This window comes from Mustela nivalis, assembly GCF_964662115.1.
Source record: "Mustela nivalis genome assembly, chromosome: 2".
NCBI classification, from domain to species: domain Eukaryota; kingdom Metazoa; phylum Chordata; class Mammalia; order Carnivora; family Mustelidae; genus Mustela; species Mustela nivalis.
In genome coordinates, this window is record NC_139021.1 from 186,558,619 (window position 1) to 186,580,029 (window position 21,411).

Below are 21,411 nucleotides of genomic sequence, written 5' to 3' on the forward strand. Positions count from 1 at the left end.
GCCCCCCACCCGCCCCCAGGTCCTGCGGGGGTCCCTCCTCTGCGGCTCTACAGATCTGGCGGCCGGGGCCGCACCCTTGGGTGTGGAAACGGCCTGCGGAGGGACAGAGACAAAACTGTCCTGTGGACTTGCCACCGCACACCCCAGGGCGTGCCCGAGCTTACGCGCCCCCGGGGTCCCACCTGAGCAGAGGCCCCGCCGTGGGTGCAGGACCCTCGGGGTCTCTGTTTGCAGGGTGGACCCCGGCGCAGACGAAGGCCATGGCCGGGGACACTGCTGGCACCGGCACCCGCTGCGTGGGACCTGTGTGCCCCCGAGGCCTCTGCACGGCCAGCGCGGGGCTCTCAGTATGCAAGGTCCCTGCCACCCACACCCAGCAGCGGGACCCAGACGCTGGTCAGCCTCTGGGACTGGGCCGCAAGGGCTGCTCCTGCCTGTCGTTTCAGGCCTGACGTGCTGGGGGTCCTGCCCTGTGCCCCCCTCTGTTCCATCGGCGCCAGGAGCCCGGGTGCGCTCTGCGGGGAGCCTGTGGGAACTGTCGTGGCTCAGTGCTCCAAAGTCAGTGACACGTGGTCCTACTTTTCGTTCATTATTTTAAATCAAGTTTCTCTCTCTGACAGACCTGAAGTCCTTGGGACCGGAGACGGTCCCCAGCATTTACACTCCCCAGCAAATACTGCCGGATACAAGGATGATGATTTTTCTCCGCAGAATTAAACACGAATTCTTAAATATGGTTTTACCTCCTAGTTCAGTTTGTGTTTGGGTTTGGTTTTGCAAGACGACATCTCCGCCTTGTTGTGCGGAAGGGCAAGACTGTGACGGGCCTGCCGGGTACCCCCTGACCCCAGGGCGTCCGGGACGGGGCCCCTAGTTGGTGTCCTTGTGCACACCATGGGGGCTCCATGAGGTTGTTGCCCATCACACCCCAAGTGACGAGCCGACACTCCCTGTGGTCTCCGTCTGGATTGAACAGGCTTCATGCAAGGCTGCCGGAATTATGGCGCAGAGCACTTGCCTCTCCTGTGCCTGTGGCTGGGTCTGTCTTGTGTCTACAAACCTGGGAGAAAGTGACCTTCTGTCGTCCCTCCACTGTGGGAGTCCGCCGTGGGCCACTGGTGAAGCAGCAGCACTTTCCCCTTTCCCTGCAGTCGAAACAAGGACCTGTATATCCAGGAAGTTGTGACTCCTTCACCGTTTTGAGGTTTATTTGTCTCAGTACCTAATTACAGAAATTGCAACTACGTTTCTGAAACACTAAGACATAAAAAGCAAAGTCCCATTCACCCAGGAGAAGAAGCTCCCAGTGCCCGGGAGAGCCCTACGCAGAGACCACCCCCAACTCAGACAGCAGCTCCCTCAATGGAATAAAGTGTCCAAACCCATTTTAGAGGCTGAAACCGAAGGGACCGTAAACACATTAGAAAAAGCTTGTTAGGAAAGATGCCTGGGTGGCTCAGTCAGTTAAGAGTCTGACTGTCCTGATCTCTGGGTCCCGGGATCGAGCCCCAGCAGGCTCCATGCTCAGCAGGGAGTCTGGGGATTCTCTCTGTCCCTCCGCTGCTTGTGCGCACTCCAAACGAACACAAATGACTTGGAGGAGATGCAAACGCAGCGCTCGGAGGCAAGTTTACAGCTGCAAACGCCGACATGGAAACAGAAGAAAGATGTCAAGTGAACAACCTGACTTTCCACCTGAAGGAACTCGAAAAAGAACAAACTAGACCCAAAGCCAGCAGAAGGCAGGTAGTAATAAAGGCAGGTAGAATAAAGTAATCGACAAAATAGAGGTTGGAAAAATAACAGAGAAAGTCAACAAAAAGATCAAGTAAATTGACAAACCTTTAGCAAGACTAGCAAGGAGAAAAAGAAGACACAAATGACTAAAATCAGGAGCGAGCGCGGGAATTTGAACACCGAACCTGGAGAGATAAGAAGTGTTCTAGGAGAGCCCTGTGGGCTAGCACGCACCAAGCAACTATTAAGACGGGAAGAAATGGGCACATACCTTGAAACATGCACGTTGCCTACACTGACTCAATAAGAAATGGAAAATCTCAACAAACGTACACAAGTAACAACTGAACCAATAATCAGAAACAACCCAATAAAGAAAAGTCCTGGACCCGATGGCTTGTGGTTGGGTTCTACCAAATGTCTACACAATTGACAATAATCCTCCTCAACTTTTCAAACACCAAAGTGGAAGAAATACTTCCAAACTGATTCTGATACTGAGAGCATTCTAGACAAATACACAGCAAGAAAGATCATAGACCAATACCTATTAGGAATTTAGATGAGGGAAACATCCTCAACAAAATTTAGCAAATCCAATCATGACCACGTGGGGTTCACCCCGGGAGGACGAGAGTCTTCCATGTAACATCGTCCATGCAACTCATCACGTTAGTAGAACGCAGGAGGAAAAGGATCACCACGTTCCCCACGCCACGATCACCTCAGCTGATGGAACAAGGCATTGGACAAAATCCAACAGCTTTTCACAAAATCTCAGAAAACTGGGAAAAATGGGAGCATTTCTCAACACATGAAGGATATTTATCAAAACCCCACAGCTGACACTGTGCTCAGTGTGAGCAACTGAAGCTCCCCCCTGAGACCAGGAACAAGATGAAGATGCTTTCCCTGCTGCTGTTCAAAATTCTACTGGAAATTCCAGCCAGAGTAACAAGACAAGAAAAAGAATAAAAGGTGAAACTCTCTCCTTTCACAGATGATATGATCCTACATATAGAAGAATCCCAAAAAGTTCCCAAGAAAATCATTAGAGCTAATAAATCAATTTAGAAAGCCTGTAGGACACAATATAACAGTCCGTGGTTTCTCTATATATCAGCAACTAACAATCCACAAAGGAAACTAGGAACGTGCTGTGCACTTACTTGTGTCCCCCACCACTACCGCATTCACGTGTAGAAGTCTTCGTCTCCAGTGCGCTGCTATTTGGGGGGTAATTAGGGTTAGATGAGGTCAGGAGGGGCAGGGTCCTTCATAAGACCATAAGATGAGACAGAAGACATCTTGCTCTGTCCCTACATTGCCCCCAGAGGAGGACACAGCAAGAAGGCCGACGGATGCAAGACAGAAGAGGGCCTTCACCAGAACCGGGCCACGCTGGTTCCCTGGTCTCAGAACTCCAGACTCCAGAAGAACATGACACAGACTTCTGTTGGGTAGGCCACCCAGTCATGCACCATGTTGTTAGAGCAGCCAGAGCTAAGACAGAAAGCAAAATCATTTATGCTAGCACCTAAAGGAATTAAATACTTCCAAAGAGGTAAAAGACGTATCTTCCAAAAACGATGAAAACATCCCTGAAAGAAATTAAGGAAGACCTATATGAATGGAAAAACATCCATGTTCATGGATAGAAAAGCTTTCACATGTTCAACCGTACGTATTACCCAAAGTGATCTAAAGAGTCAACACACCCGCCTCAAAGCTCCAACACCGTTTTTAGAAGAAATGGAAAAGCCCATCCTCAAATTCATGTGGAATTGCAACGAGGCCCCAAGTAGCCACAACAATCTCAAAAAGGAGTAATAAACTTGCAAGGCTCCTAGCTCCTGACTCCGAAATTTGTCACAAAGCTACCGTCGTCAAATCAGTGTGGCCCTGGCATTACGACAGACACACACACCAGTGGAACAGAAGAAAGACCCCAGAAGTAAACTCTTCTGTAAATGCTGAAATGAGTTTTTTTTTTTTTTTTTAAAGACAGAGATCACAAGCAGGCAGAGAGGCAGACAGAGAGAGAGGAGGAAGCAGGCTCCCCGCTGAGCAGAGAGCCCGATGTGGGGCTCGATCCCAGGACCCTGAGATCATGACCTGAGTGGAAGGCAGAGGCTTAACCTACTGAGCCACCCAGGCACCCCTGGTGAAATGAGTTTTGACAAGGACGCTAAGATCATTCAATCATTCAACGGAAAAAGAACCACCTTTTCAACAGCTGGTGCTGGGACACGGGACTTTCACACACGATGGAACAAAGCTGTCCCCCTGCTTTACAGCATATACTGAAATTAACTCAAGTGGGGGGAAAGACCCTGAACACAAGAGGTAAAGCTATAAAACTCTTAGAAGAAAATACTGGAAAAATTCTCCATGACATTAGATTTGACAATGGCACCGTGGATGTGACACCAAAACATAGGCAAAAAGAAAAAAAATTGAATTTCATCAAAACTAAGAACCTCTGTGCATCCAAAGATACCACCAAGGGAGTGAAAAGGCAGTCAAACAAATGGAGAAAAAAATCTGCGAATCTTCTGTGTGACGAGGGATTAATATCCAGAATGTGCAGAGAACTCTTAACAACTCAACAAAAACCAAACCAATTCAAAAAAGGGCAAGGAACTTGAAAAGATGTTTCCCAAAGAAAACATGCAGATAGCGAAGATAAGCACATGAAAGATGCTCTATCCTTAGTGCAAGAGAAACGCAAATCAAAACCACAATGAGGTATAGGGGCCCCTGGGGGGCTCAGTCGGTTAAACATCTGACTTCGTTTCTGACTTTGGTCCCCGCCAAACCTCCCAGAGCCTGTCTGTCCCCTGGCCTCGGAGGCATCACTGGGCCGGGGACTGCGGCCTCAAGAAGCTCTGTCCATGGGCTCCTGCCTGGTCTGGGCACGGACCTCTGTCTGCCAATGACTTGGACCTGCAGGCCTTCGTTTCGGAAGGATCCCACAGAAAACCGTAGGAGTGTGGCTTTCCTGGCAGACGGGAAAGGTGCTGGAAGCCCGGTGGGGAGCAGAGTCCTAGGGCTGGGAGTCTCCAGGAGGGGCAGAGGACACACGTGGTCAGCAGGCGAGTGGGACAGTCCTCACTGACCTGCACACACCCTCTCAAGCTGGGACTGGGCCCAGCTCTGCCAGCCCGAGGGGCTGGTGGACAGAGGGGGCCACACAGGGACAAGGCCTTTACCAAGGCCGCCCACGCTGGTGATGGGGTGGGCAGTGGGTAGAGCCAGGCCAGGACACCGGCTCTTCTGTGGTTTTCCTCAGCTGTCTGAGGCTCCTGCTCTGTTCCCACCTCCTCCGCGCCTCCCTCCCTCCTGCTGGAGCTTTCTGGGTACAGTCCGTGTTCTCTAGGGGAGGAGGGGGGGCGGGGTTTCGCCCAGCTGGGATTTCGGAAATGCCCTTGTCCTCCGGGCCTCCCACTCTGCTGGCCTTCATGTTCCTGGTTTCAAGAGCTCCGTGGGGTCTGCCTTTCCTGGGGATCTTGCCCAGCCTTTCTGGGAGAGGCCTGCCCCGCCATGGCCCCACACAGCACACCTGCTTTTTCGCTTCTGTCTTGTTGATGATGCTGATGATCCGCTGTAGGACGTTCTTGGTTGTCCTCCTGCTGGATGCGGAGGACAGGAATGGAAGCCAGGTGTTCCAGTAGTGCCTCGCGGCCACCATCACCAGGGCGCTGCTCCTTGCAATGCCCCCAAACCTGAAACGGAATTCCTGACCTGGCCAGGTGTAAACAGGGATGGACAGTGCAGCAGCAACACGTGAGGCTCCTGGATTTACAGGGAAGGGGGCGCGGTTGGGTGCCGTGAAATAGCCCTCCGTACGGGCGCTCCCTCCCTCTGATGGCCACACGGCCTGGGGTGACCTGCTCATGCCCAAGCGGGGGGGGGGTAGGTGTCACCACGAAGCGTGAGATAGCCCTGGCCATGGGGCCACCAAGGGAGAGCCGGCCTCCGCGGCCGTCCCCGAGCATTGTGCCCGTCAGTTCGTGGCACTACAGTCGCCGCTCACAGCCCTCGCGCAGCGCGCACCCCACACCACCGGCCCGGAGCGCGGCACGGCGTACTTGGCACTCTCTATGAAGGCCTTGGCGGCCGCCAGGCGCAACTGCTTTCTTCCCTTCAGGTTCTCCATGATGCTCCTGCCCCGGATGCAGGCTGTGGTGCTCAGCATCTCCGCCACCAGTTCAGTCTCGACCCTGGAGACAAAGAAGGGTCTCAAATGCAGGACGGCCTTCAGGGAGACAGGTGCCTTGCAGGAAGGCGAACGAGCCCTGGGGGCATCCACAGGAACCTCATGAAAGCCCCTGAGCCACAGCTAACTAGCTGAATCCGGTCAACCCACGGAACCATGGCACAGAATCATGAGTTGGTGTTGAAACGACTCACTCATGTCTCTGGTTTCTAGCTCTTGAAACCGGGAACATGAAGGCCAGCAGTGAGTGAGCCTGTCTGCTGGAACGTGCCCTTGTAGGATGGCCAAGCGCCACCCAGAGTCATGGGCCCCGTCCCGTGTGCCCCAGTGTGTCTGGTCCCAGGGGCCGTCGTCTGTGTGCTGAGAGCCCAGTCCTATACGGTTTCAACTCAAAGCAATGTCAAGAATGCTGTGGGATTCCTTCTTCCTCCAGGTTTCCTATCTTAGCCACACTGTGGGTTGTGCACATACAACACCACGTACACTAAGAGGTCACCCCCTGTCCAGTGCTGGAGGGGAGCAAATCCCTGAAACTCCACTTAGGGGCACTGGATCTATTCTAAGAGAAATACACTGGCTCCCAGGGAGACTCCCTCCGTGGGCCAGCTGAGTCTAGTTTGGATGTGTCTCTGAAAACAACTTCTAGTTGGGTCTTACTTATTGGATCCGGCGGGATGATCCCTGTGCATTTAACTAGAGTGCTGGCCCGCTTACGTTTAGTGCATACATGGATGCGGTCAGGGTGGAATCTTCCGCTTTGCTTTGCTGTCCTTCCATCCCATATGTTGTTCCTTTCCTCCACTTTTTAATACTTTTTAATTATTTTTAGGGACTTGCTCTAGAGATCACAACATACATCCTTAACCAGGCACAGTCTACCTTGAATTAACGTTGTATCAGTTCCCGGGTGGCGTCTGAGCTCTGAACAGTGAACGTCTGTGTGCCTCATTCCTGTTGTTTGTGCCATCGTGGTCAGGTGTTTCACTTCCACATTTATTAATGATCCCACGATTCAATGTACTTTGTTTTAAACAGGCAAGTGTCCTTTAAAGGACCAGCGAACTGAAGGTGGGGGCCTTTCGTGTGCGCCCACACATTCACCACTGCGGGTGCCCTCCGGGGCTTCTTGGGCCAACTTTCTGCCTCTCTCATCTTCCTTTAGCCTGAAGAATTTCTTTTGGCATCTCTTCTAGGAATGGATTATTTTACCTTTAGTTTATCTTTAAACATCTTGATTTTGAGTTCGTTTCCTGAAGGCTATTCTTGGACATGGAATTCTAGATTGACAGTTTTTTTTTTTTAAGCACTTAAAGCGTTGGGCAGTCTGCATTATTTCTGCAGAGAAGTCTGCAGTTTTGACCTTGCTTTCCTGTACGTAGTGCATCTGTTTGCCTTCTGACTCCTTTCTAATGATTTCTCGTCACTTTGGTCTGCAGCAGTCTGACTACAGTAAACATGGCCGCTACTGTACCATGGCCAGAACTGGTAGAAAAGGGACTTTCAAATTTATATAAAGACCCAACATTGATGATTATGTTGAGTAAAAATGCTGAATAAAGTAGAAATGCCCCAAATATTCTTAGGCTACTTCCTTTTAATCTATTTTCTGTCTATTTTAGGGATCCACATGAAATTTCTCATTAATGTATATTCATTTACATTGATAGTATGAATGTGAAAGTTATTCTAGTAATTGAACACTTGGAGGTGAAAATATGAGTTGATTAGCAACTGAAATTTTTCATTAAGAGCTAAAAATTACATTTACTCTTTAATGTAAGTTCTGTTATAAAATTACTCTGTGACCAATCCCACATAGAGTTTCTTCAAGTAACTAGCAAAATGCAAAAATTAGCACAAAAATTTGAAATATGTGTAAGTAAAACAGATGAGCCATCTGCAGTGCACACCGTGTGGCCGAGTGTGACCACGGATCCTGCCCAGCCTCAGGGTCCAGAGCTCTGAGTGACCAGCAAGATCACTACAAGTGTGGCACCTCTTGCAGAACCACGGCGCTCCCGGCTCTCTCCAGCCGCCTAGTGCCCAGTACCACGCCCGGACACGGCGAGCACCCCGTGTGCTTGGACAAGCGGTCAGAACCGCAGTCCAACCCAGCAGCTGCGTGGGCAAGTCCACGGGGTGCCGTGACACCAGCCACCGCTAGAGGGCAGCGACGTTCTACAAATGAATTTTTGGAACCGAATTTTTATCTTCGTAAAAGACTTGCCCTTTTAAGACAAAACTCAATTTAAGAATCACCGATGCAGAATGGCAAAGCCAGGGCCCACGTCCTTCATTACCTGGCGGCTCCTCCTGACCAGCCTTCAGCCGGCAGCAAAGGACGTTTTAGCCCCACGGCAGGAGCTCGCCCATAGCAACTCCTACAACGTCTCTGCAGCGTCTCTTTTCAAAACAACTTCTGGATTTCTATCCAGGTGGCACGTGCACATGGCTGGGAAGAAGGGCCTCCTATCCGGCCCCCAGGGCTGCCCCGGAGGGAATGACTGCGACATACTTAGCCCTGGCTGCCCGCAGGCAGGTGCAGGTCTCCGGACCCTCGCCTCGCACGTGCCGCCCAGCGGACGGACGCCGCACGTTCCCTGCGGAGCTCTGAGAGCCATCCGTGGAAGCTCAAGTCATTCAGACCTCCCCCTTTGCCGCCTTACCAACGTAGGAGTATTGTTGATCATAGCATGACTTTAATTCCCCTACTCATCATCTTTGTACCTTAAGGGCTCGTGACCCTGAGCTGGCGACCCCCGACCGCCCGCCTTCTCCAGCAAGGACGTTACCACAGCCCTTCTCCTCCCTTCTAGACACTCCCCTGCCTGCTAAAGCCTGTCGTCAGGACTTCTACTTCTGTATTGTCAGACCCGATAACCACAAAGAGATTTCCTGTGTCAAAATGTTAGTCCTAAAACTAAAATATCAGGGAACACCATGATAACGCAACTGTCTTCCCCCGAGGGTCGGGCTGGGTATGACTCTCGTCTCTTCTGGAGTTTCCAACTGGCTTTTCCCCGTTGTGTTATTTTCCCGTGACACAACACGTCGGGTCCCCTCCTCACGGCCCTGACTCGCGGGCCGCCTCCGTCCCGCTGTCCTGTACACAGGTGGCTCTCTCGGGGCCAGCACAGCTTGACAACTTTTCTGGGTTGAATCTATTATTGCCAACATCCCACATTTTTCTCTTTTTTTGGTTTATTCCCTTGTTTTTCTGGAGCATCTCCTTCAAGGAACTTTCTAAAAACAGGTGTGGCACATGTATAATCCAGGTCTCTGCCCGTCTAAAAATGGCTTCCATACCCAGACGTGACGGAAAGTTTGGATGAGTTAGAATCTAGGTTTTAAAATTATTTCCACCCAGAAAGCTCCATTTTCCCTCCACCTTCCAGTGATGGGCTCTCAGAAGCCTGCGGCCTTGCTGGGCACTGGCGGTGGTGACTCGGCGTCCACGGGGCCACGCGCGAGGGGCTCTCCTCTGCCCCACCCAGGGGCACTCTCAAGGGCACTCTGCCCCTGCTCCGGCTCCCAAAGTCAAACCCCCACATGCCGTCCGGCGTCTGTCACACTTTCTGTGCGTCTGTCCCTTCTCGCGACTTTCCCATGACATTTCCTCCCACGTCTTCCACCCCGAGTTTGTGCCCAGCAGAGCTCGGTCCGGTGCGGCTCCTGTCCCACGGCAGGGCTGTGCCTCACCTCCGAGCGCTGCATCTTCCCGGTGCACCGTGAGGTTTGTCTCCTGTTCTCCTCGGACCATCGTGCGGTCCTGCGTCCCAGTAACTCCCTGTTCACGCCTGTGGCCAGGACGCTGCTGGGGGCTCTCGGGACAGGGCTTCGGCCCACCTGCTGCCGGGTGGGCGCTCCGGGGCCCCGCGTCCCGCAGGCAGCCGCGTTCTCCGTGGAGGCCGCCCAGGAGCCAGGGTGGGCGGAGTCTCCTTGCAGCCCTCAAGCCGCAGGGCCTGAGAACGCCCCTCGGTCCCCATGTCTCTGACCCGTCCCCGCCCTGGCCGCCCCAGGAGCTTCCTGTGTCCCCGTGTGGTCAGAGCTCCTCTTCACGTTGGGTCTCCTGCCTCGACCCGCCCCTTCCCCATGCCAGGCCTCTGCCGCCCCATCTGAGGAGGGCAGGTCCTGGGGGCCCAGGCTGTCCCAACCTTGTCACCACGCTGGGCCACCCCCAGGGAGCGGGTGGAACGGAGTGCGTGAGCCTGTCTTCTGCTTGCGGGGCGGCAGGTTCTCAGAACGAGGGCTGCCCCCACGGCGTCTGATTCCGGGGGAAACTGTGAAGTAACCCGGTGCGAGGCTCCAATTCAGATGGTTTTCCCAGGACTTTCCAGAATCAGACTTTGTTCCTTGGGCCCAGGCCCTTGGAGTCGCCTCATGGGAGGGGGGCCTCTCCTACCCCCAGCCACCCCGCGTTCCTGGAAGTCCCGTCAGTCACCCAGTGCGGCACCCGTCTTGGGGACACACGCTTACAGGGACGCGGCTGACTTCTGGAACTTTCCAGTGCGCCCCTGCTGACAGAGAGGGTGCCGTGCTCACGTCCAAGAGGTGGCGTCCAGTGGTCTCTAGGAGCGTGGGCTTGTAGAGCCAGACGCTGGGGCCCCATCCCAGCTCTGCACCTGCCGGCAGGGCCTGTGAATCGCCCTCGACCTGCCTCGGTTTCTCCCATCAACGTGGGAGCCGTGGTGCCTAGCAGAGAGCTGCCCCGGGAGGGAGTGAGGCAGTGCCGCAGGGTCCTCGGGCGAACCGTGCCGGCCCCCTGTGCTGAGGCCCTCGCCACGGGCTGACTGACAGCGTGGAGACCTCTCGGGTGGCTTTCACCTGTGGCCCCAAACGTGCATCAGGCGTGTCTGAGGAGGGCCGTGGAGTGGCTGACCTTGGGTAGACGCGTTCCTGTCCCCGGGATTTGGCGTGTGGGACAGACCCCCGCACAAAAAAAAAACGGCCTGTGGCAGCGGGCAGCCTGCGACGGCGACGCAGTCCAAGCCTGGGGACGCGGAGCTATCTGGCGCGGCTGGGGCCGGCCTCGGGATGCCAGACCAGCTGCTTGGCCGCCACGAATGTCTTCATACGCTTGGGTCAGTGATTTCATCATTTCCAGGAAAGAGCCTGAAAGGAACCTCAAGGAAACCCGTCCTTGCCTCAGAAACGTCCACCACGGCAGCGGGCGTGAGGCAGCCTCGCACTCAGGGGGAGGAAGGCCTCCGCGTGCCTGTGGCCGGGGAGCTGCGGCCGGCGCCAGGCAGGGACCGCGGTCAGCCCGTGGCCTGCTCAGGGGCCAAGTCAGAGCTCCGGGTCCACGGGGAGCAGCAGGTGAGGCTGGCGAGGGGTGGTGTCTCGCTCGGGGACCCCGCCGGCCTTGCTCTTTGGCCCCGCACACTGACGTGTGACACGGAGGCTCCACGGGACGTCCCCTGCCCCCCAACCGCCGGGAAATGAGCGTCACCGGGACAGCGAGTGGGGTCAGGGGGGCACTCACGGGTCGCAGGCTCGCAGGTGTCTGATGCCCATCTGGGTGGCCTTCTGCGAGCAGAGCATGGTGAGCTCGTGGTCGCGCGCCGCGTGGGCGAAGCGCGTGAGCCGCATCAGGGTCTGCAGTTCCACCAGCGGGTCGGACCAGCCGCACTCGGACGCCGTCCTCACCAGCTGCAGTGCGGGGGAAGGCGCGTCCGGGGGAAGCCGAGCCCGGAGGAGGCACTCGGGGGAGCTCCCACATGGGCCCGAACAGGGGACCCCGCACCCGGGTGCTGAGTGCTGTGGCAAGGACGTGGTCACGCCCCAGGACGCCAGTCTGCCCCCTCAGGCGAGGGCCCCTGACCCTGGCTCCATGTGGGAGCCGCAGGTTCCAGTGAACGGCCTCGGGTCAGGGTGTTCCTACCTGGGCCAGGGGGGGCACGGCAAAGTCCATGAGGCCCAGCCCGTTGCAGGAGTACATCTCCAGAGCGACGAGGACCTGCGTCACCGAGTCGATGTCCTCGTTGGGACTCTGGGGGAAGGAAGCATCTTCAGCCCAGGGGTGCCGGGCCACGCCGGGCCACGCCGGGCCACGGCAGCACAGCGGCAACGACAGAGCCCCCGAAGGGTCTCTCTAGATCCGTGTTCAGCCGCCAGCAGGCAGAAGGGCTCGGCCGTGGCCCGGGTGCGGCTCCAACTGCCCACCAGCCCAGGGTCCGCGTCTGTGGGAGCAAAGCCTGCCGGCCCCCGCCCCACTCCCACAATCTCAGGTTCACAGCTCGGGGGGCTCCCTCTGGCCTGGGTGCACCTCCAGGTAAGGCCACAGAACTAAGGAGAAGATGCTGCAGCCCACGGCAGTGACCTCTCTGGGGACAGACCTTCCCAGAGGGCGGGGCTCCTCTACAGGACGAGGGAGCCCTCCCCCACGCGCGCCACTGTCCTGTGGGGGAGATTTCAGCAGGAGGCTCCTACCCTGCAGGGCCGGGCACATGTGGACCAGCCTCTTCAAGCCCCGGGGCACCCCCGACCCCGGCCCGCACCCCGCGGCCGCGGCACCTGCTCGTCCACGCCCAGCCGCGGCCCGACCTGCTGCTGCAGCAGCTGCTTGCCCTTCACCCAGGTGGCGACGAGCTGCTGCCGGGCACTGATGGGCAGCACCTCCTCGGGCACAGGCCCGTCCGTCGGGTTCAGGGCAAACTCGCAGACCTAAAGTGGACGGGTCCTTACTCACGTGGCCCGAACGTGACAGGGAAGCCCGAGGCAAGACCCAAATGATTTAAAGACAAGTGGACGCGGCTCCCAGTCAGGCCACACTGGTGGCTAAAGCAGATGCCAGTCCCGACGCTGGCGGCCCCAGCCCCTCCCCCCGGGGGCCCGGAGCATCCCCAGAACTTCCAGGGCTCTGCGCGTTCCCCTCCTTGCCTGCGCCCCGTGTCCAGCTACTAGCTGCTCCGCCACCCGTCCCCTCCGCTAACGGGGTGCAGGTCCCCTGGACTCGCGCGGGGTGCTTCTACCTCCACGGCGGTCCTGACTTCAGAGCTGGCCACCGAGTCCAGTGGGGCGTGAAACAGGTTGGAGCGTACGGGTCTCTTCGATTTTTCTGGCACGTGGGCTGGAATCCACTTAATGATCAAGCCTCGGGCCAGCGTGTTACAGAGCATGGCCAGCACGGTGGGGTGTCTGGAAAACAACGTGCCGGCGGTGAGGGTGCGGCCGCTCGCACAGAGGCAGACGCGGGGCCTCCGGAGTCCCGGTCTCCATCTCACGGGACCCGATGACAGGCGCTCATGGTTCCAGCCCTAGGCCATGGGGCAGTTCTCAGACCTTCCAGGGGACACTGGCTATGATGAGGGCCACACGGGGACACTTCAGTCCCCCACCGCAGGTCTTCGCACTGAGAGGGGCCCCCCATGTCAGGTGGGTGGGCTCCTCAGGGCCGGGACATCTGTCCATCCAGCCCAGTCGTGGCTCAGGTTAGAATTGTTGAAATGGCCTCCCCGTGCCAGGAATCAGGGACTCAAAGTCTGCTCCCCGTCCACAACAGCAATCTGCGGGAGCGCGGCCCAGAGGGGAGAGGCGGGTGCTTGAGTCGGAGGGGCACTTGAGTCGGAGGGGCGTCCCAGGGCCCGCTGAGCAGCCCTGGGTTTCAGGGTCCACTGAGACCCTGAGACAAATAACAAATATTTTATTTGTCACGTACAAAAATCCACACACGCTGCCGCGTCCCGACCCACGGCACCGTCTCTACCTCAGCCTCCGATGTGAAACTCTGACGTCTTATTGCTTCGACCAAAAGCCAAACCAGCAACAAGAAAAGAGCGTTCGGAAGCATCATCCCTGTCGGAAAACTCTGACCAGACCTGACGCTTTCCGATGCCTCGTTTTAGCTCCTCGTTCACATCCAGCAGGACAAGAACTCACGGGCACAGATCCTACCCCTCTCCGACCCGCTCCAAAACCAGCACGAGACTCCCAGATGGGGTTGCTCTTTCCGTCTGTTCTCCAAGGGGACTCGGGTCTCAGCAAATGTTCCTTAAAACCCTTCAGTTTGGAAAACAGTGAGGCGGGCGGGATTCTGCACGGGGCTCTGTGGGGGCAGGGCTGAGCCTCTACTCGGGATGTGCAGCTCGGTGTCAGAGCCTGTGGAGGCTTGAGCAGCCCTTGGGTTTCCCCGCGTCCCCATCACCGCCACACACCAGCCAACCGCAGCCCCGCCGCTCACTGGAAGGACGGGTCTCGGGGCACCCGCCCCACAACAGACTCATGTGTGACCCCACAGTTGCCAGGCCTGAATCGAAGTCTCGGGGCATCAGGAGGGAGACAGCCCTGGAGGTCAGGAGTACACGAAGCATCCACGGGCCACACCTACCCGCTGTGGCCCGTGGCCTTGACAATGCTCAGGAGGTGGTCCAAGGTGTCCACGAGCTCCCTCTGCCGCCCGGCCACAATGAGGTGGTAGTTGTGGTTCAGGACGTAGACCACCGCGTTCTGCACGATCCAGCCCTCCTGGAGCTCTCGTCCGATCTCGGCAGACCGCAGCCAGCTGTTCATGGCGCTCTGCGACAGACCCTCAATCCAGGTCCTGTGGACAGCACACCCCGCCGAGCCTTTGCTCAGACGGGCGTCACAGACGCAAACACGACACCTGCTGACGGCCCAGCTCTCCGCAGCATCTGGGGTCCCAAAGGTGCCCCTGCCGGGGCTGCCTGCTGGAACCCGCCGTGTTCCCTCCCGGGGCGCAGCCCTGCCCGGCATATCCCATCCCCAGCTGAGTCCTCCCTCGGCGCCGAGTTCCCAAATCACACCCCTACTCTGCCTCAAACCTCCATCTGGGCCACCAGCCGCCCCTCGCCCTCTGCGGGACGGCCCGTTCTCTAGGACCTGTGGTCCCAGCGCCTTAGGGTAAGGGGCCCAATGGCAAGTACCCCAGGCTTTGTGAGCCGTGGGAGTCTCTGTTGCCCATTTTTCTCTAGTTAACTTCACAGACTTCTAATACGTCAAAAGCACTCAGCACGTAGGCTGTACAGAAGCATTCGTGGGTCGGGCGTGGCTGGGCCGTGGCTTACGGAGCCTCCTCCAGCACAGGCAGGCCCTTGCCGCGTGGCAGCTGGCACCCGGGGACGGGGCCTTGGGCTCTGCTCCGTGGGACCCCCCGAGGACTGAGGCAAAGACGCCGTCCACGTAACAAACACCAAGACAAACGTTCCGAGCGCTGAACGCGGGGGCCGCCCCCCACAGGAGCCGTTCACTGCGTGGAACCCGCGGGGGAGAGGCTCACCGGCCCCCTCAGAGAGGGAGAATGGCCGCGGCTCCGAGATGCGTGGATGCCCACTCGGTACCACGTTCTCTTGCAGGAATACTCAGCTTTAGACTAAACATGACTAAAACCCACCACCGTGAGACCAGCACTGCGAGCTATGAGTGCTTCCGTGGCGGTGGCTCACGTGGCACGTCTTCTGGGCTGTTGTACACAAAGTGCTCCTTCCCGTCCACGCGCACCATGACTGAGCCCAGACGTTGTGGGCAGAGCTGACCACGGCTCCTCCCGTGAGTTCCTCCCCGTCTCTGGTAACACACTAACTGGGAGGAGCCACGTGTGTCACACGCGACACAAGCCACGGCCCTGGTCTGGGGACAGACACCCCAAGTCTGGCCCTGTCGTCCCTGGCCACCCAGCCCGTGCTCCGTGGCCAAGCCGTGCCCGCATCTGCGGGGGTCGCCTGGGCCCCGTCGGGCCACCTACTGGTACGTGATCCACTGCGCACTGTCCTCCGGGGACTCGACCGTGTAGCCGGCGGAGTGCTGGCTCAGGTCCTCCGGGGGGCGGGGACGGTTGTTCAGCTCCACACCCTCGGAGCGCAGCAAGTGCACCGTGGCCTGCGAAGGAAGCGTGCAGCACGAGCTGTCACAGGCGCGGGCACCGGGCGCCGGAGGGGGTGCACAGTCAGGCCTGAGGGGGGCAGGCCCTGTGATGAACCTGTGGTCTTCCAGAGGGTCCTCCCCACCCGCCATCTGCCCCACGTCCCCCTTGCATACGGCGTCTCAGGAAGAGGAGACCCCGTTCTTGGACCACCGTCCCGGTCACGCCATCCCTCGGACCCCCAGTCACCGCACGAGTGAGCACAGACACCGGCGGCTGCCGAGGGCACCGGCACAGGCGGAGGGGCCGCACACAGGGCTGGGGCGGGACGGTCCTGGACCGGCTGCCGGCTCCCTGCACCGGGCTCTGCCCCAGGTGTCACCGTGTCCCCGGCTCACGGCCCAGACACGATCGCCAGTGAGGGATCTAGCCACGTCCCCCACTGACCCCAAGACACACAGGCCAGGTAGCCCCGAGAACAATGATGTGACGAGACGTCACTGGGGACGCCGCCCTGGGAGGAGGGGCAGGTGCGGTGGAGACCGCGGCCCCAGCCTGGCGCCGACCTAGGGGTCTGTGTGTGCTCACTACGGAACGCGCCAGTGAACCCCAGAGGGGCCAGCCCCGCTCCAGTGCGAGCAAAGGGAACGCACAGCTCACTCAGAGCGCCCGTTGAGGGGACGCCCCGAGAGCCCAGCCATCGCTTCCGTGCCTGCGAAACGGCTGCAGACGCAGAAAGGGCTTCCACGGAAGGACGTGGATTGACACAAGATCGTGACCCATCTGTGAACCCGGGGAGGCGTCCCTCCTCTGCACGGCGCTTCAGGAGCCGGTCGGGGTGGGGGGGTGAGTGCGCACCCCGAGCCACGGGGCAGGGGCGCACCTCCGCGCTGATGAAGCCCACTTCCGCAAACGTGCGCAGCAGGCTGGGGCTCGTCTGCCTCTGCAGGGTGACCTCCGACGGGCCCCAGGCGTCCTGGGCCGGGCTGTCTCCTCCCCTCTTCTTCTTCCCTGAGGGAGAGCGCGACGCTGGAGCTCTGGTCGCACATGCGCGTCTTCACTAGCAAACAACACGCAGGGATTCCCAGCCGGGAAGGGGCCGGAGGAAACCCCCTGTGGGCGGGCCCCGGGGAGGGGGTGGGAAAGCCCCCCCCCCAACAACGCGTTCCTGGTCTGGCTCACACAGTCTAGCCTCTCGAGAAGCCCCGCCCCCCAAGCCTGTGGCACCCATGTCCCTGACCATGTGGGACCCCTGGCACGTCCCTGGGTCCCAAGTGTCCCCTCGACCAGAGCTGCTGCAGGGAGCCGCCCCCACAGTCCCGAGAAGCCCCCCGGCCCACGCTCGGCCGACGGGTCCCCGTGAGCTGGGGTCCAGCATGGGCGCACGACCTGGACCCAGCCTCTGGCGGGAGCAGACAGCCCGTCTGCGTGCGGACAGCCCCGCAGCCACTGCCCGTGGCTCCGAGGCACTGGGCCCAGGTACCTTTCTTCAGCCGCGCCAGCCTCTTCACCTTGACGTTGTCGTACAGGAGGCAGAAGCGGCTCGCCGCCCGGCAGACGTCCCACACGCCTTGCTTCCGGGACACTTTGGCGAGCTCGGCCCAGATCTGGATTCTGCTCACCAGACGGGAGGTGGTGGACAGGTGAGCAGGGGGCGACATTAGGAACCCCCAGCGTGGGGGCAAACGGTGGATCGCAATGAGGCGGCGGGAGCCCACGGATGCGTCCCGACAGCCCGGCCCAGCCGGCGCCCGGCGCCCGCGCCACATCACCCACCTCTCCTTGTCGTTCTCGGCCCCCAGACGCCGCAGGTGCCCGGCAGCTTTGTCCACGCTGACCATGTGGTGCCGCGCCTTCGCAAACAGGTAGGTGAAGCGGCCCCTGACTTTCCCCATGGACACTGAGGGTAGACGTGGAGACGCCAGGCTCACATGGCAATGTTCGGGGCCACAGGACTGGGAGGCGCCGTGTCTCTGTCCCGGGGACCCTGCGCCGTGAGCACAGCCACCGTGCCCAGCAGCTTGGGCTCCGCGGTCTGGGGGCCTCTCCCTCACGGCGACCCCTGCCCAACAACCCCCTCACCCCACGGTCCGCTGGGTGGTGGACCGTGCCCAGTGGCACGTGCTGCCCCCTCGCAGCCGACACATCAGCCGCCGGCAGCCGGCCCTAGGAGCCCCTTGAAGGCCTCACTGGGCTGGGCCGTGGGGCCCTCTCCGGCTGGGAGGCCGGCGGCACGCTGGTTCATCGGAGCGGTCGGGACAGACACAGCCCCACACCGGCCGGGGCAAGGTGGAAACCCAAGGTGGCACCACCAGGCCCCGGAGAAGCCTGAGGCCGACAGAGGCCGCGTCCCAGAGCAGTCCGCTCCCCAGCGCTGGGGCATGCCGGCCGGCGAGGGCAGAGCCGTGGGTGGGCTCCCCAGTCAGGCACGAACCTGCCGTCCACGGGCTGCGTTGAGCTGGGCACGTCCGTGGTGTGGGCAGAACTGTGCCCCAGAAAGGTACAATGAAGCCCTAACCCAGGACCCTAGTGACCTTACTTGTGTCTTTATGGGGGCAATCCAGTTCAAACGGGATCGTGAGGCAGGCCCTAATCTGTCACGACAGGTGTCCTTAGAGGGGAGGAAGTCTGGAGCCGGAGAAGCAGGCACAGGGGAAGATGGCGGGAAGACACGGGGAAGACTGTCCGCCGGAGGGCTGAAGCCACCCTCCGCCCAGCCCCGGGGGGAGCTCCTAGCCCTGCCGACCCCTCATCAGGAGCCCCGGCCTCCAGCGCACGATGGTCAGTCCTGCCGTGAACAAGGTCCTGGGGGACAGTGGCCGAGCTGAGACCCAGACTGCACGCATGTCAAGGCCGGGACGGGCGGGTTCAGACCTTGGGCAGGCGCAGCCTGGTCCCCAGGTGCCGGGCTGGGGGTCCGCCTGCGGGCGCAGGAGGCTCAGGGCGGCTCCTGAGCAGAAACACGCTGGGCTCCAGGGCGAGGCAGCGCATACCTTTGGCCTCATTCTCGCTGTCGAGCACAATTTGGAAGGTGTCAGGGGCCAGCGCCAGGCCCGCGTTCACCAGGAGAGCTCGCTTCTTCCTGACGCTGTCTTTGGGGACAGCCTTCTTCGCCTGCAGCAGGAAGACACGGTGTGACGCGCGGGCTACTACATCACCTAAACGGACCCTGTCCCGGGCTGCTCGGCCAGCCCCATCCCTGGGCAGCCCCACAGAGCCCGGGTCGGCACCTGCTCAATGGCCATGATGGCCTTGTCCTCGGCACGCTCGGGGGACTGGTAGAGCATGGTGCACAGGCGTAGCCGGTTCAAGGCCCTGGTGAGCTTGTCCTGGTAGAGGCCGAGGCTGTCCAGGACCACGGCCTTCTGCAGGTGTTGGATGGCCGGCTCCAGCCGGTCCTCATCCTCCTCAATGTGCGCCATCTCCATGTGCACTTGGCAGCGGAGCAGGACCATGAGGCTGGGGAGGACAGCACGGTGTGACGCACGCCTGCCGTGAGACCCCCCCCCCGGAGCCTGGGCTTCCCAGCGTGCTTCGGCTCCCGCAGGCTTTGCCTGGAGGCCTCGATCGGGGACAAGCAGGGAGGCCCCTGCAGGGCAGCTGTAGCACCTGGGCTCCGGGGCCGAGGAGCAGCAGGTCAGTGGACGGGGAACCGTGCGGTGGGACCTGCTAGGTAGGGGCTTAGCAGACACGGGAGGCTCGCGACGCTGCTGCTACCGCTACCGCCTCTGGCCGTCAGAACCGTCCCACCTGCGTGCCTGCTGCTGCCCGCTGCTGCCCGTTGCTGCCCGCTGCCCGCAACAGAAGTCTGCCATTTGCCCCCGGGATGGGGCCCTGCTCTGGTCTCAGCAGCTCAGGGACACCCCCCAAGGGGCCTGCCCCTGCCTGGCTGCTGCTCCGGCTGCTTCCTCTGCCAGTGTCTGCACGTGTCACGGAAGTGTCCTCGGAGCTTTTCCATCAACAAGAGGCAGAGACCAACACCACAGCCACTGCCCAGGGACACCAGCATCAACAAATCCAACAGATTCGGCTGAACACAGGCGCTGCAGGACCCGTGAGCTGACAGCGCAGACAGAGGTGTGAATGCCACGTGATATGGCTGTGACCTTGGGGACACGGAGGCAAGGAATGCCTGTGGCTTCACCCACGCCCGTGAGGGGTCCCTGGTTGGTGCCAGACTGAGGTCCCTGCTCTTCCTCAGGGAACCAGGCTGTGCAGACCCTGCCCAGAATGTGCCACAATTTGGGGCAGGCCCTGCCCTGAATCCTGCTCCTTTGGGCAGCGGGAGACCCGGCCAGGGCTGACCGAGCTGGGGCGCCGACTGAGGCCGACAGCACACACACAGCATGGGGCGCTGCACAGAGGAACGGTCAGGAACAGTCTGGCAGAGCACGGGGCCAAGGAGGTGCCATCGCAGCGCAGCCTGGGCAGCTGCAGCTACAGGCGGGATGGGGTGAGGGGCTCCGTGGGGCCGGAGACCGGACGTGCAGCAGCCTGTGTGTGGATACGGCCAGGGCCAGGCATTGGGTTTGCCAGATAAATCCTTCAATGCAGATATTAAAATGCAAATATAAACATATTGTAAAAACCTGAAGGCAGACGATATTAGGGACGGAACAGATACGGACTCTCCGGAGAGGAGAACCCGCAGGAACCAAGACACCAGAGCTCAGAACAGGGACACGCGACGTTGGAAAGCTCCTGCTGGTGCCACAGCAGGCTGCAACCGAGCCAGCCACAGCCTCAACATCATGCCTCGGAGGGACAGACTAAAGTCGGTTTTTAAAATGAGCAGAGGCTTGGGACTTGGGGGCCGTGTCCAGGGCACGTGCGAAGCTCGAGTCCCAGGAGGCAGAGAGAGAGAACAGATGGTAACAGCTGATGCTTCCTGGTGAGAGGCCCGGGCCCGCGTCTGCACATCTCAGCAGACCCAACGAGGAGCGTTGAAGGCTCCAAGAATACCGCAGTCAGAACTCCGAAAACAGAAAGGAGCGGAGGCACGTACGGCGAAGGGCCCGACCCCCCTGAAAACAGTGCGCATTTTTATCAGGAATCCGGATGGCCAGAAGAACTACAACAGCCTTGCCAAGGTGTTTAAAGAAGAAAATACCTGGAAACCCAGAACCCAACAGCCAGCGACGACAGTCTTCCAAGCGGAAAGTGAGGGAAAGTCATTTCAGACCCACAGGGTCCATCGCCAGCAGGGAGGTCTTCGGGTTGAAACAAAGCACGTGGGACCCAGGATGTGCGGGAAGGATCAGCGCGGTAGGTAAACGTGAGAACCTGCCGCTTCCTCTGTAATTTTCTTAACACCAACCAAGCAGACAAACAAACACATCCACGGGCTGCGAGACAGATGGCCGCTCCGCGAGGGAGGGAGATCTGTCCGTGCCGGAGCCACATCGCACTGCGTCCAGACGTGAAACCCACGAGCAGGACACGCACGGGCAGCGGGTCGGACGCGGGGAGGGCGCCGCGGAGCTCTACGGTCGGGACGCGGGCAGGGGTGCGCGAGCGGCCCGCACGGACCCAGCTGCCTGAGGACCCGCATTACTGGCCCTTGAGCAGCCCTGCGCCCTGGGAGGGAGTGTGGAGAAACGGGCCGGCGGGGCCAGTGGAGCCGATTCTAAAAATTAAC

General features: G+C 59.4%; 1 protein-coding gene across 1 annotated transcript in view; it reads right to left on the minus strand.

Annotated features, from left to right (window-relative positions):
- The window catches only part of CFAP46 (cilia and flagella associated protein 46), an 87,472-nt gene that overhangs the window by 43,233 nt on the left and 22,828 nt on the right, over positions 1–21,411 (minus strand). The window contains 14 exon segments of the mRNA XM_082720011.1: positions 1,061–1,145; positions 5,300–5,462; positions 5,829–5,960; positions 11,439–11,605; positions 11,838–11,945; positions 12,470–12,619; positions 12,928–13,093; positions 14,283–14,495; positions 15,657–15,790; positions 16,657–16,784; positions 17,257–17,387; positions 17,550–17,673; positions 18,767–18,887; positions 19,004–19,232. Coding sequence (XP_082576137.1) covers positions 1,061–1,145; positions 5,300–5,462; positions 5,829–5,960; positions 11,439–11,605; positions 11,838–11,945; positions 12,470–12,619; positions 12,928–13,093; positions 14,283–14,495; positions 15,657–15,790; positions 16,657–16,784; positions 17,257–17,387; positions 17,550–17,673; positions 18,767–18,887; positions 19,004–19,232 — 2,051 coding nt within the window.